The sequence below is a fragment of the Pelobates fuscus genome, chromosome 6 (assembly GCF_036172605.1).
Source record: "Pelobates fuscus isolate aPelFus1 chromosome 6, aPelFus1.pri, whole genome shotgun sequence".
NCBI classification, from domain to species: domain Eukaryota; kingdom Metazoa; phylum Chordata; class Amphibia; order Anura; family Pelobatidae; genus Pelobates; species Pelobates fuscus.
This window is the reverse complement of record NC_086322.1, coordinates 93687731-93701398: the sequence shown is the minus strand read 5'-3', so window position 1 is coordinate 93701398 and position 13668 is coordinate 93687731. Positions and strand designations below refer to the sequence as shown.

At 36.7% G+C, this 13668-nt stretch overlaps 1 protein-coding gene across 1 annotated transcript in view; it reads left to right on the top strand.

Annotated features, from left to right (window-relative positions):
- Window positions 1–13157, top strand: part of SGCZ (sarcoglycan zeta) — a 1031148-nt gene extending 1017991 nt beyond the window's left edge. The window contains exons 9-10 of the mRNA XM_063458048.1: window positions 10911–11034; window positions 12493–13157. Of these exons, the coding sequence (XP_063314118.1) occupies window positions 10911–11034; window positions 12493–12687 (319 nt within the window). The 3' untranslated portion in view covers window positions 12688–13157. The remainder of the gene's footprint in view (window positions 1–10910; window positions 11035–12492) is intronic.
- The last annotated feature ends 511 nt before the right edge of the window (window positions 13158–13668 follow it).

Sequence of the window (13668 nt, the reverse complement as noted above, 5' to 3'; positions counted from 1 at the left end):
CCTGGCACCCAGACCACTTCATTGAGCTGGTCCTTTAATCCAGGATTTGGATAAATGAAAGCTTTAAGTTTAGCTTAGAACAAGATTTAAAGGTTTTATAAGCAATAAAAGTGTTTTGGAATCCAAAGTCAGGATAGGAGAAAAACGACAGAAACAAGATCACAAGCAGTGGTTTGTTACACGGGCAAATTTAGTAAGTATTGAGCTCAAACAGCAGTATTGAATCGCTGGAAATAAATTAAGTGAGCAATTAAAGAGTGCTGTGAGTTGGACTAAATAGGCTGATGTCAGACATGGAGGCTGGGCGAGCGGCAAAACCTGGAAATGTGGCAAGGGGATTGTGTTATGTAACATAACCCCTCTTTAAAGAGCGCACACCGAGCGTTAACAGGGTTTATTAGGATGAGATTTATGGAACGAGGTTAACAATCTGTCAACATGAACATTTGTTGCATCCTCCCAGGTGTCATCCTCAGGTTGATAGCCTTTCCATCTGATGAGATATTGAATTTTGCCATAATGCAATCGAGAATTAAGTATTTTGTGTACTTCATTAATAATTTTTCAATAATATAGGGACAACTAAAAAGAGAACTACATTTTTTTTTAAAAGGGTAGATTGTGCTTTATATTTTTTGTAGAGAGTCATATCTTGTGTCTGATTTGATATGAAGGACAAGGTCTTCGAAAATGGTTGACATATTTTCCACTTGAGAATTGACAGTAGGATTGGAATCATAAGGTGGATCAGATGGTATAGATGTAGGGTGAAATCCAAAGTTTGAAAAGAAAGGAGTCATTTTATTGCTAGAATGAATTGAGTTATTATAGGTGAACTCAGCCAATGGTAGCCATTGTAACCAATCATCTTGACGATAGGTACAGTATCATCTCAGACATTAGTTAACTCTTTCAGTTTGACCATTTGTTTGAGGATGTTAAAAATAGGATAGTTTATGTTTGAGTTTGAGACATGAACATAGTTCTTGCCAAAAACAAAATGTAACTTGAGTTCCTCGGTCCAAAATTACCGTATTTCATCAGGTAATCCATGAAGTCTGAGAATATTAGTGTAACGCTCAATTGTTGATAAGATGGAAACAACTGCAGATTTCTGAGTTTGATAATGTTTATTACTTTAAATAAAAAAGATAATCAAATTGAACTGTCTCTTTAATTCCTGGCAGGTTATAACCAGCAGCGGTGTTTGAAGTTGTTTTAGGATAAGGTAAATTTAACACAACCAGCGAGAAGTTCCAAATTAGGATGCAGATAATTAATAAGTAGGTGTTGGAAACAAGATTATGAGTTGATGTGGAGCAGATAGCGAACCACTTAGATTTAGGATGGTTATATATTAAGTTTGAGCCAATCTGGTTTACTTAACTTATGAAGGAGTGATAATCCAAATTGGTGATAGAGATTCCACAGAGAATCGAGGTTGCAGCAGGCAAGAGAATATCCAAAAACAGTCCGAGGTCGTAGGAGAGGAGAAGGAGGGTAAATGATTAAACAGTCCGGGTCCGATACACAGTAGAAGTAAATATTCAGTTTGAAGTTCGCGGGAGCTTTCGAGTTGATCCAGCACTGTGGTGTTGACGCGGACTCTCTATGAACCCTGGGAACGACCACGTCATAGGAGGGGGAGTGGCCGCGCTCCGAGAACCCGGAAGTCCACGGTTAGCGAATGCCGGAAGGTCTGACAGAACCCCCCTCATAAGAAGCAGCCACCGGATGCTGTCAACGAGGTCTGGATGGGTAGCGAGCATGGTACGCGTTGATAAGTCGACGAGCATGCACCGCGGAGGACGACACCCATGAGTCTTCGTCAACTCCGTAGCCCTTCCACCGGACAAGATATTGTAAGGAACCACGATGGATTCGTGAGTCGAGAATCCTCTGAACCTCGTATTCCTCTTCACCTTGTACCAGAATGGGATCAGGAGTGGTATGAACATCCCTCATGAAAGGGTCGGAGTGGTGTGGTTTAAGCAACGACACATGGAAGACTGGATGCAGTTTCATGGTAGGTGGAAGTTTCAATCTAACCACGTTTTCGTTGATGAGTGACAATATACGAAAAGGGCCAAGGAAGAGTGAACTTAGTTTCTTTGAGGGACGGTTGGTAACAATGTTTTTTGAAGAGAGCCATACTAGATCACCAACCTTGTAAGTAGGGGAAGGTCGTCTACCAGTATCGAAAAACTTTTTCTGAGCAGATGATGCATTTTTAAGGTTATCACGTAACCTGAGGAAGAGGGCAGACATGAACGAGTTATGGTTGGAGACGTATGGATTAGAAGAAGGAAGTCCTTGATCGGGGAATGAAGAAGGATGGAATCCAAAATTTGAGAAGAATGGAGTCATTTTGCTACTAGTGTGTACCGAGTTGTTGTATGAGAACTCTGCCATTGGTAACCACGTGATCCAATCATCTTGTAAATGAGAGCAATAACACCGCAAGTATTGTTCAAGACATTGGTTAACTCTCTCTGTTTGTCCGTTGGTTTGAGGATGATAGGCTGAAGATAATTTACGTTGAATGTTGAGGGAGGAACACATCTCATTCCAGAATTTGGAGGTGAACTGTGTTCCTCTGTCTGATATGATTTCTTCAGGAAGACCATGGAGTTTCACGATGTTGTTGATGAATACTTTTGCAAGTTCAGATGAAGAGGGTAATTTCTTTAAAGGAATAAAATGGGACATCTTGGTGAAACGGTCTACCACTACCAGAATGGTGGTATGATGTTGCGAAGGAGGGAGTTCTACCAAGAAATCCATTGAGATGGACTGCCAAGGTCTTTCTGGAACAGGTAGGCTCAGTAATTGACCGAATGGTGGATGATGGTCAGATTTTGATCTCAGACAGGTTGGGCAGTTTTTGACATAAGATTCTATGGTTCTGTCCTGGCGAGGCCACCAGTAATATCTTTTAGACAGCTCCAGTGTTTTTCTTGTACCAGGATGACCAGCCAGAGGGGAATCATGAATCAAGGAGAGTATTTTATTCCTAAGCAAGGGAGGAATGTATAACCTGTCTTTGAAGTAGTACAACCCGTCCTTTTTTGATAGATTGTCTTGTTTGGGAAGTTCAAGATCTTCTTCTTTAAGATGTTTAATATCATCAGTTAATGACGAAATAATACCTATGATTTTAGGAGGTTGAGTTTCGTTTACAGGAAGATCTTGGTGAATTCTGGACAGGGCATCTGCCTTTTTATTTCTGGATCCAGGTCTGTAGATGATTTGAAAATTGAAACGGGAAAAGAAAAGATTCCAGCGTACTTGTCTGGCAGAGAGTGTTTTGTTGGAATGAAGATATTCAAGGTTCCTGTGGTCGGTATAAACAATTACAGGAGTGCGTGTGTCTTCAAGTATGTGACGCCAGTTTTCGAATGCAGCTTTAATACTTAATAATTCTTTTTCTCCTACAGGATAATTTCGTTCAGCAGGAGACAAAGATCGTGAAAAAAAAGCTACTGGATGGAGAGGATCTTGAGGCGTTTGGTGTTGAGAGAGGACAGCCCCGATAGCTGTATCAGAAGCATCCGTTTCCATGACGTAGAGAAAAGCAGGATTAGGTAGTTGAAGAATGGGAGCACTTGTGAATCTCCGTTTTAATTCATCAAAGGCTGCTTGAGCCTCTTCGTTCCAAGCAAAGGACCGTTTACTGCTATTGAGCAGGTTGAGGGGATGAGCAACCTTGGAGTAATTTTTAATGAACTTCCTATAGAAGTTGGCAAATCCCAAAAAACGTTGTAAGTCTTTAGTATTAGTAGGAGTAGACCAGTTGACAATGCAATCTATTTTGGAGGTATCCATACTTATTGAATGAGGGGAGATAACATATCCCAAAAAAGTGATTTCATTGACTTCAAATATACATTTTTCTGGTTTTGCGTATAATTTGTGTGTTCTTAATCTGGATAATACCCATCTCACGTGTTTTCTGTGTTCTTCAAGGTTGTTGGAGTAGATGAGAATATCATCTAAGTAAATGATGACACAAACGTCTAGGAGATCTCGGAAGATATCGTTAATGAAATGCTGAAAGGTTGCAGGGGCGTTACATAGCCCGAAGGGCATGACAAGATATTCGTAAAGACCATATCGGGTTCTGAACGCCGTTTTCCATTCATCATTGGCCTTGATTCTAACAAGGTTATATGCCCCACGAAGGTCAAGTTTAGTGTAGATGGTAGCTGTTCTTAATCTTTCAATCAACTCATTGATCAGGGGAAGAGGGTAACGATTCTTAATAGTTATTTTATTTAAAGACCTGTAATCGATGATGGGGCGTATAGTCTGGTCCTTGTTTCTCACAAAAAACATGCTGGAAGCGGCTGGTGAACAGGAAGGTCTAATGAACCCCTTCCGGAGGTTTTCATCTAGGTATTCCTTGAGGGTTTTTAGCTCTGATTCAGAGAGGGGATAAATATGTCCAAAAGGGATAGGAGCACCAGGAACAAGGTCAATCGGACAATCATAGGGTCGATGAGGAGGAAGTGTCTCTGCTTCCTTTTTACTGAACACATCAGCGAACTCCGAATAGCTGGAAGGTATAGTGGATTCCCTAGTAACATGCAAAATGGGGATGTGTTGTAGACATGTTCTCTGGCAATATGCAGAGTTAAACGTGAGAGAGAAAGGAGCCCAGGTAATAAGTGGGTTGTGAGTCCGTAACCAGTCTATCCCTAATATTATAGGATAAAGAGGAGAATTTATGACATCAAAAACAAGAAATTCAGAATGGACATAATTAGTAGTAGTCCTTAAAGGGACAGTTTCAAGGCGAATGGGCCCCGAGGAGATTAAGGAGCCATCAATAACTCTGACAGAGACGGAATTACGTTTTTGAACACAAGGAATTTTATTTTTTGTAACAAAGGATGAGTCCAGGAACACCCCATTAGCACCGGAATCAATAATGGCCTTAGTCTTAATTCTTTCTTTGTCCCACTGTAATATGAGAGAGACAGAGGAGAAATGAGAGGTTGGTTTAGAAGGAAGTACACTCATTACAGTCGTGGTAGAACCATGCTTACCGCCTCTTGGACGTTTCAATAGGGGACAGTCTGGGACCACATGTTCTTGCGAAGCACAGTACATGCAGAGGTTCAGTTGTCTTCTTCTGGTTCTCTCTTCTGGAGTAAGAGGACTTCTCACAACCCCTATTTCCATAGGTTCAGCGGGAGTTATAGGTTTCTCCGGTGCCTTTGAAGAGGTGAAGGGTTTTTTCCATAGAGAGCTAGTGAGTGATTTCTCAGCTTTTCTTTCCCTAAGTCTTCTGTCGATACTGATTGACAGTTGAATAAGTGTATTTAGTGTAGTAGGTAGTTCAGTTCTGGAGAGCTCATCTTTGACAGCTTCAGATAACCCAATACGGAACTGGTTACGTAGAGTTATGTCATTCCACTGAGTTTCAGGTGCCCATCGTTTGAATTCAGCAATGTAATCTTCAACAGGCCGGTTTCTTTGCTGCAGTGTTCTAATGGTTAAATCTGCAGTCGCTTGTTTGTTTGGGTCTTCGTAAAGGAGAGACATGGCTTCAAAGAATTCATCCAGAGAATCCAATATGGGATCATCATTCTCAAGAAAGGAATGAGCCCAGGCCATGGGTTCACCTCTCAAAAATGAAATAACAGAACAAACTTTAGATCTTTCCGTGGGATATGATCGGGGTTTTAATGCAATCAACAACTTGCAAGAATTGATGAACTCTCGGTATTGGGACCTGTCTCCAGAGAATTTTTCGGGGTTGGAGACAGCAGGGTCACTAGCCGAGTGTGTAACTGTGTGAGGAGTATGGGTTTGCAAGTCCCTTACATAAGTAAGGATTCTTTCATTGGTGATCTGTAGATCTTGCATGCCTTGAGTGAGAGTATCCACTCTTTGGTTTAATCTGGTGATTTCAGAAGTGAGATCTGCTGTATCCATTAATTAGGCTGGATCAATCTGTAACGCTCAATTGTTGATAAGATGGAAACAACTGCAGATTTCTGAGTTTGATAATGTTTATTACTTTAAATAAAAAAGATAATCAAATTGAACTGTCTCTTTAATTCCTGGCAGGTTATAACCAGCAGCGGTGTTTGAAGTTGTTTTAGGATAAGGTAAATTTAACACAACCAGCGAGAAGTTCCAAATTAGGATGCAGATAATTAATAAGTAGGTGTTGGAAACAAGATTATGAGTTGATGTGGAGCAGATAGCGAACCACTTAGATTTAGGATGGTTATATATTAAGTTTGAGCCAATCTGGTTTACTTAACTTATGAAGGAGTGATAATCCAAATTGGTGATAGAGATTCCACAGAGAATCGAGGTTGCAGCAGGCAAGAGAATATCCAAAAACAGTCCGAGGTCGTAGGAGAGGAGAAGGAGGGTAAATGATTAAACAGTCCGGGTCCGATACACAGTAGAAGTAAATATTCAGTTTGAAGTTCGCGGGAGCTTTCGAGTTGATCCAGCACTGTGGTGTTGACGCGGACTCTCTATGAACCCTGGGAACGACCACGTCATAGGAGGGGGAGTGGCCGCGCTCCGAGAACCCGGAAGTCCACGGTTAGCGAATGCCGGAAGGTCTGACAATTAGAGACGAAGATATTAGAAAGTTCAAAATCAGTTGGTAACTTGAGTAGAGGAATTAAATGGAACATTTTTGTAAAATGGTCCACGACCACAAGGATAGTTGTATGTTTTTTAGAAGGAGGTAATTTAACAATAAAATCCATAGAAATAGATCTCCATGGTTTCTCGGTACTGGCAAATTCATAATTAAACCATAGGGATGTTTACAATCAGAATGTGAAAAGGTGATGAAGGGAAGCAAGCGCCTTCAGTAATGTCCTCAAATCCAATTGAGTATTGGGTCATATGAAATGATAATAAGAAAAATAAAAAATCTAGTGCAGTATTTTCATTGCTGGTGATATTAGATGAAAAGAAAGAAATACACTTACAATTTTCTGGAGCTAAAAATCAGCTCCAGATGTATTCGCTTGGACGGTATGATCTCCATGTATGGATATGCTGGTATAGATCCTGGTCCTCTGTTAGGAGATGTCCTCAGGCCTGTCAACAGTGGGCAACAATTAACAGTTGCTGGGGATGTTTTTTTTCAGTGCGTTGTATTTTAGCAGCAAAGGTACACCAGCAGAGAAATATAAAAACATAAAATAGTGCTCTCCATATGGATAAAAAAGAAATAAAAAGGATAAAAGGAGGCATATGCACAAAAGGAGAGCAAAGTAAAGTTTTGCTCAACCCTATAAGGCTTACGTGGTATCTTCCCACCTAGGAAATTAAAATATGGGATCCTCCAGGTAAAATCTTCTGAGATAAAATCAGGAAGGTCCAAAAAAAAGTAAAAACTAGTTTTATTAGTAAACAAAATAATGAAATCAATAATATAATGTAAAACACTAACACATTTAGACCACTACTAGGCTTTCTCAAAGTCCGAGCAGCCATTGCACAAGCGCTGGAAATCCAATTTCTTCTATCCATGTTTATGATTAGGTTTAGATTTTTGGCATTTAGAACAAGACAAAACATACAAAGTGGCGGATTTAAGTAATTTAAACCACCAAAAATGTCTTGAAGGTAATTCTAACGTTTTCTTTATCCCTAGATTAACAGCTAAAGGAGAATCAGGACCATTTACAAAGCTTTAGCCATAAGAGAAGGAGGAACACACTTAATTTTTATTAAGATAAAAAACTTCTTTGTTAAGTGTAGCTTTTATGAGCAGATCCCATAGAACCCACAATCAACATGCTTTTTCCAGGCATGTCGCACATTTTCCAACACTCTTGCAAATGCCTCTCGGCACTGTCCCAATCCTGGCAATATATAACTGCTGATCACTTCCAGGAGCCATATTCGTCCTCCTGGAACCTCTAACTAACCATTCCGAGTGTTCCAGATCCGCAGAAATACTCCATCAGCCATTTTGGATCTGAGGTTTGTCTCCAACAGACCAGTTCAGTGGCATATGTCTCCACCACCATCTTTGATACTACAATGTGGATAATCCATTTTACACAGGTCATCACCCGTAGTTCTTCTGCCAGACACACTCCGGTGACCATTTTTAAAATTGGTAAACTGTTATAGATGGAATGAGCAGAGCAAAAATACATTGAATAAAACCAAGCAAAAATAGGGAATTAAAAGATACATTGAGAAATTATATAAAAAATACAAATATATAAGAAATAAACCAAATAAGAAATGTATATTTCATCACTATCAACAAATGAAAACATACAAAAAAATAAAAGACCAAAAAGAGGATATTAAATATAATTGTAGATCTCAAAATCTATAGTCAACCCCCCAGGGGATACAGTCTCCATTTCAAAGATCCATCTCGTTTCAGTTCATTTAGTTTTTTATATGGTCTCCCACTCTCCATGATTTATTTACCTTCTGAATTCCTATAAAATTAAGACACTTGGGATTCTCATTATGTACTTGTGCAAAATGAGCGGACACTGAGTGATTTAAAACCTTGTTCTTGATATTCCTAGCATGCTCATTTATTTTAGCTTTGAGTGGCCTAGTAGTCCTCCCTATCTACTGCAGGTCACAATCCAAGATAAAAGGTAAATCACATTATTGGTATTGCACGTAATCAAGGAATTAATGTCATAATTTTTATTTGTAATTTTAGAAACAAAATTATTACTTCTGTTTTTGACCGTTGTTTTCCTACACACCTGACAATGGTCACAATTTTTTTTAAAAAAAACTTTAACTTCACCCCAAGTACATTAATATTTTCTACTTCTTTTAAAAAAATAAATGTTAGTTAAAATTTGTTGCAAATTCCATATATACAATCTTATGTTCTGCTATGTATTGATTTAGGTCTTCATTTTGTTTGAAAATGTGCCAATGTTTGCTTACAATCTTATTAAAAAGTTTACTTTGAGAATTGTAATCACAAACAAAGGTTACCTGTTCACATAACATTTTTTCTATTTTTACATTGTATGTCAACAATTATTTTCTAAATTTACTTTGCACTTCTTTATATTGTTTTTCCACATCTGATTCTCTATATATAATTTATATAATACTGTTGGTTTTTTAATACATGATTGTTCTAAAAACTTAATTTCATCTGTGCAATTATTCTTTAATCTAATAAATGAACACTCTAGCACACTTACTCAAGTCCAGCACAGTGACACAAAAATAGTTATTTGAAATGTGTTCTGGAGGTCGGACACAAACCATGCAAGTCACACGTCTTTAAGCAGTTCCCCCCACATTTTCAACGGAAAAAGCTGGTACCACTACTCTTTGTAAGATAAAAATATTAGTCTAAAATGAGGAATATTGGTAAAAAGTGCTCAAATCACCAAGTGTGAATCACTCCAAATCACACAGAAAGTGTATCAAACAGTATTGTAAATAGTATAGTGAGAGCAAGTATTTATACACCAAAATAATCATCAGATCATTGACAGTTTGATCATATTCTAGGTATTTACCTGCATTATTGTAAATAGTATAGTGAGAGCAAGTATTTATACACCAAAATATAAAATAGATAAAACATATTAAACAGTCAATATTACCATCTGTCTTGGATGTCGTAAAAATATAAAATAAAGGACATAGTATAGCCTGTATAAAATCATTAAAATAAAATAAATGTAAAATTGTCCACTCATGTGGTGCCGGCCCCTCTCCGGTAAGAATCAGTGCAGCTGCTGTCACTCCCTTCATCTTACTCCTGGTCTGTGTGCTCCACCGACTGCCCTCCTGCAGGCACCCCCATCACCACCCAGGGCATTCCAGTTATTTCTGATCAATTGACACAAGGGGAATCTGACAGAGATCAACTTAACCTGCTTCTCCAGCATTGCGGTCTCCAGGAAATTATTATAAGGCGCTTAAAGTCTGAGCCGCTATTTAAGGCTCAGCAACACGTGAGTGGACAATTTTACATTTATTTTATTTTAATCATTTTATACAGGCTATACTATGTCCTTTATTTTATATTTTTAGGACATCCAAGACAGATGGTAATATTGACTGTTTAATATATTTTATCTATTTTATATTTTGGTGTATAAATACTTGCTCTCACTATACTATTTACAATAATGCAGGTAAATACCTAGAATATGATCAAACTGTCAATGATCTGATGATTATTTATTTTTTTTAAACCATCTTGCAAATAAGAAATATAAAAGCTATTATCAGTATTATGTATTTATGCACAATATTTTTCAAAAGCATTGTATCACGAGTAAGCAAAAACTCAAATAATGCTAAAATGTTAAGGAGATCAGAATTTAAAGGAGAGGAGAGCCTTGTTTAAATGAGTTTACATTCTAAAATAAGTGTATGTACACGAGAAGTAAAGAGAAATGAGAGGTATAAAATAGATATTGATCAAAAAGTCATATATTTACATAATTAATAAACTAGCTATGAAACATATGTGACATTGGGTTAAACTAAACATGAAAAGCTAAGTTGTGAGTGGTAGCATGGGTGGACATTTGATGGTAGAGGAATTGTATCGTACACAGTCATGCTTTTCTAAAGAAATGGGTTTTAGGGATTTCCTAGCTAACTTCAGACTTTTGGAAACTCTGATAGAGCAAGGATGGATATATCACAGGAATGAAGTAGTTCTATCTAGAGAGTTTTCATAAGCCAGAAGTGGAGGTATGTTTATCTGCAGTGGACAAAAACAGATCACTTAATAATGATTTCTTTTCAAATTGTAAGATATATAGCTATATTTTAAATTAAATGTCATTACCATTAATCTTATCAATGGTCAGAACGTTTATGACAAAACAGTTTTATAAATAACTTGACCAAAATATTTGCAAACAATACTTCTACCGTTTATAATTGTTTCTTTTGATTTTCAGACTTGAATCTCCAACAAGATCATTAACAATGGAAGCACCAAAAGGAGTGCAAATTAGTGCAGTTGCTGGAGAATTTAAGGCCAGCTGTAGAAAGGAATTACAGTTGGAGTCCACAGATGGGGAGGTATGTATAAACTGAATAAGAATTAGCTAACAGCACATCAATCCATTTTAAGAAGAGAAGTGTGGTAGGTATGATTTATACACATATAAAGAAAGCAATGTCCATAATTAATTACCTGCATTATTTATGCGTGTTTCTACTTGTTAGGACTAACAATCAACTCAAATTATAATTATTGAGTATATAAATGTACATTTTACTACATACAATAATTCTGAATACCGATGTTTTAAAATGTTAAACAATGCTAAATATGATATTGAGGTCTGATGAAAAAAAACTTGTAAATTGTATATTTTACTGTTAGGGACTAAACATATTATTAAACAAAACTGTTTTTATTATTGCACCACTAGAGAACTTGTGATTTCTAATCATTAGTTCAACTAATACATTACATTATTACCTGGAGTTCAAATAAATTGATAACAAAGGAAGGGACAAAAATCTTAATGAATCTGTCAATGGAAATTTTAAGTATAACCACTTCACGCAGTAATTACGGTTAATTTTACTTTATATATATATTTTTACTACAAAAATCACTTTGAAAAAAAAGTCCACTATTTCATGTGTACTTTGCAGTCTCTCTTTTTAATTATTCATTTTTTGATAACTTAGCAAAAAAGATTTCCTTATTTTACTTTTATTTTCGGAGTGACCTCTTTGCTAGTCTTATTTACCCATATAGGCATATTGGACATATCATTTTTGATAACCGTTTAAAATGTAATATTTTATATGATTATTTTTTTTTGTTATATGATATATATTTTTCAAGATTCTGAAAAAAAAAAAATCACTTAAAATATTTATCCAATATATCAAACCGACACCTATGTTCATAACAATAAGATTTGAGGCAGGTAACATGAAACTTGTTGTCAGTATTGAAAGTGCAGAAATAAAATAGAACAACGACAAGAACATGAGGGTTAGTTCAGCAGGACAACATATAAAGCCAGTATGAATAGACCTAAATAGTGACATTTAATTATAGAGTTATCATCAGAACTTAAGTAAACTGTCCCAGCATTGCATAACCTACTGTAAAATCAAACAAAACAATAAAATAACTAAACCCTTTCACTATGCCCCCTTTAGCACCTTTGTTAATCTTCTCGAGTCACAGAATGTTTGCACTCTGCGATAATGAATTGATCAAATGGATCCACAGTTGTCTGTATTCTAATGTGTTTGCAAATAAATACTTTTTAATATACACAAATGTTTCATAAATTGGTATTTTCCTGACTAACACATAGCACATTATTTCTTAACTGAAAAGAACACATATGAGTACTATTTTCTTTATTAAATATACTAATATTTTTTCTCTACAATTTTAAAATAGCAGTGGATTTATGCATATTTAGATATTTCTGCTTTAAGCTTTACTGTTACAGTATTACTAATTGCTTTTTTTGTTAGCTAACATTGTTTTTCTTTTTGTTTTAGATATTTTTAAATGCAGACAATATAAGACTAGGAAATTTACCACATGCTTCCTATTCGTCTTCGTCGCCCAACTCAGTAGGACCTCGACAGACTGTTTATGAGTTGTGCGTCTGTCCCAATGGAAAACTGTATCTGTCTCCAGCAGGACCTAGTTCCACATGTCAAACCAGTAGTAATGTATGCCTGTGGAGCTGAAGAGACTCCGTGTTTACTCACACCAGAATAGCCTTTTGCTACTATCCTTCTGCTTCACAGTACAGTTTCCCTTGTGATATGTCAGATTCTTCAATGTTCAGCAGAGCCTCTTCCAGTGTAAACAGAAATATGAGATGGCCATGTGTCATGGCATTGGTCACAATCCAGTAGAATGGTGGACAGAAAATATTTAGACATTAAATGCCGCATTCAACAGGAAACCTGGATAACTGCATCATATTTTTGTCAGAATTACTTACACAGGTGCCTTTGCTAAATGAAGTGAAGCACATTGATCTTGAAATTGCAGGAGCCTAGAGAAAAGCAAACAACAACAACCCACAAACAACTATCTAATATGAAAGCAAATTTGCTGAACACACACACTGCGAGATTCAGCCATGTGTGAAGAAATGACAACTGTTTTAAAGCACAATTTTCCATTTAATATTTTTGGATGTATACTTTTATCCCACAAATTAAATAAAAATCCAAGTATTATGTGATATTGCCTTTACTAAACAATTAAATTCAAAATATTGTTTCTAAAAATAAAAGGCTGGATTCCTTCTGGGTTTTCTTACGTTAATATAAATTAGGATATGTATGTCTGATTTCTGTGACAAAGGTAATGTCAGTGAATTGGTTGGCAAGAAAGGCTATTGATGGTTGAAATGTTGAAGACATTGGCACAGTTCCGGCACTTTATACATACATATACATACACTATAGAAAAATAATACATTTTTTATTCTATGTTCTATAATAATGTTTTACTGATCAGTAAGCATTACATTGTTGTATAGCCAGCAATTAAAGGGTTACTCCAACTACCATGACCACTTATGCTTTTTTTTCCTGATACCCTCCCTCCCTGTCTCATAGCGCATGCATGCACTTTGAGCTGGAGAACATTGCCATATTATAGGTTTCTCTTTAAAAAGCGTTTGATTGGTAACAAGAACATCGAAGTGGAGAGAG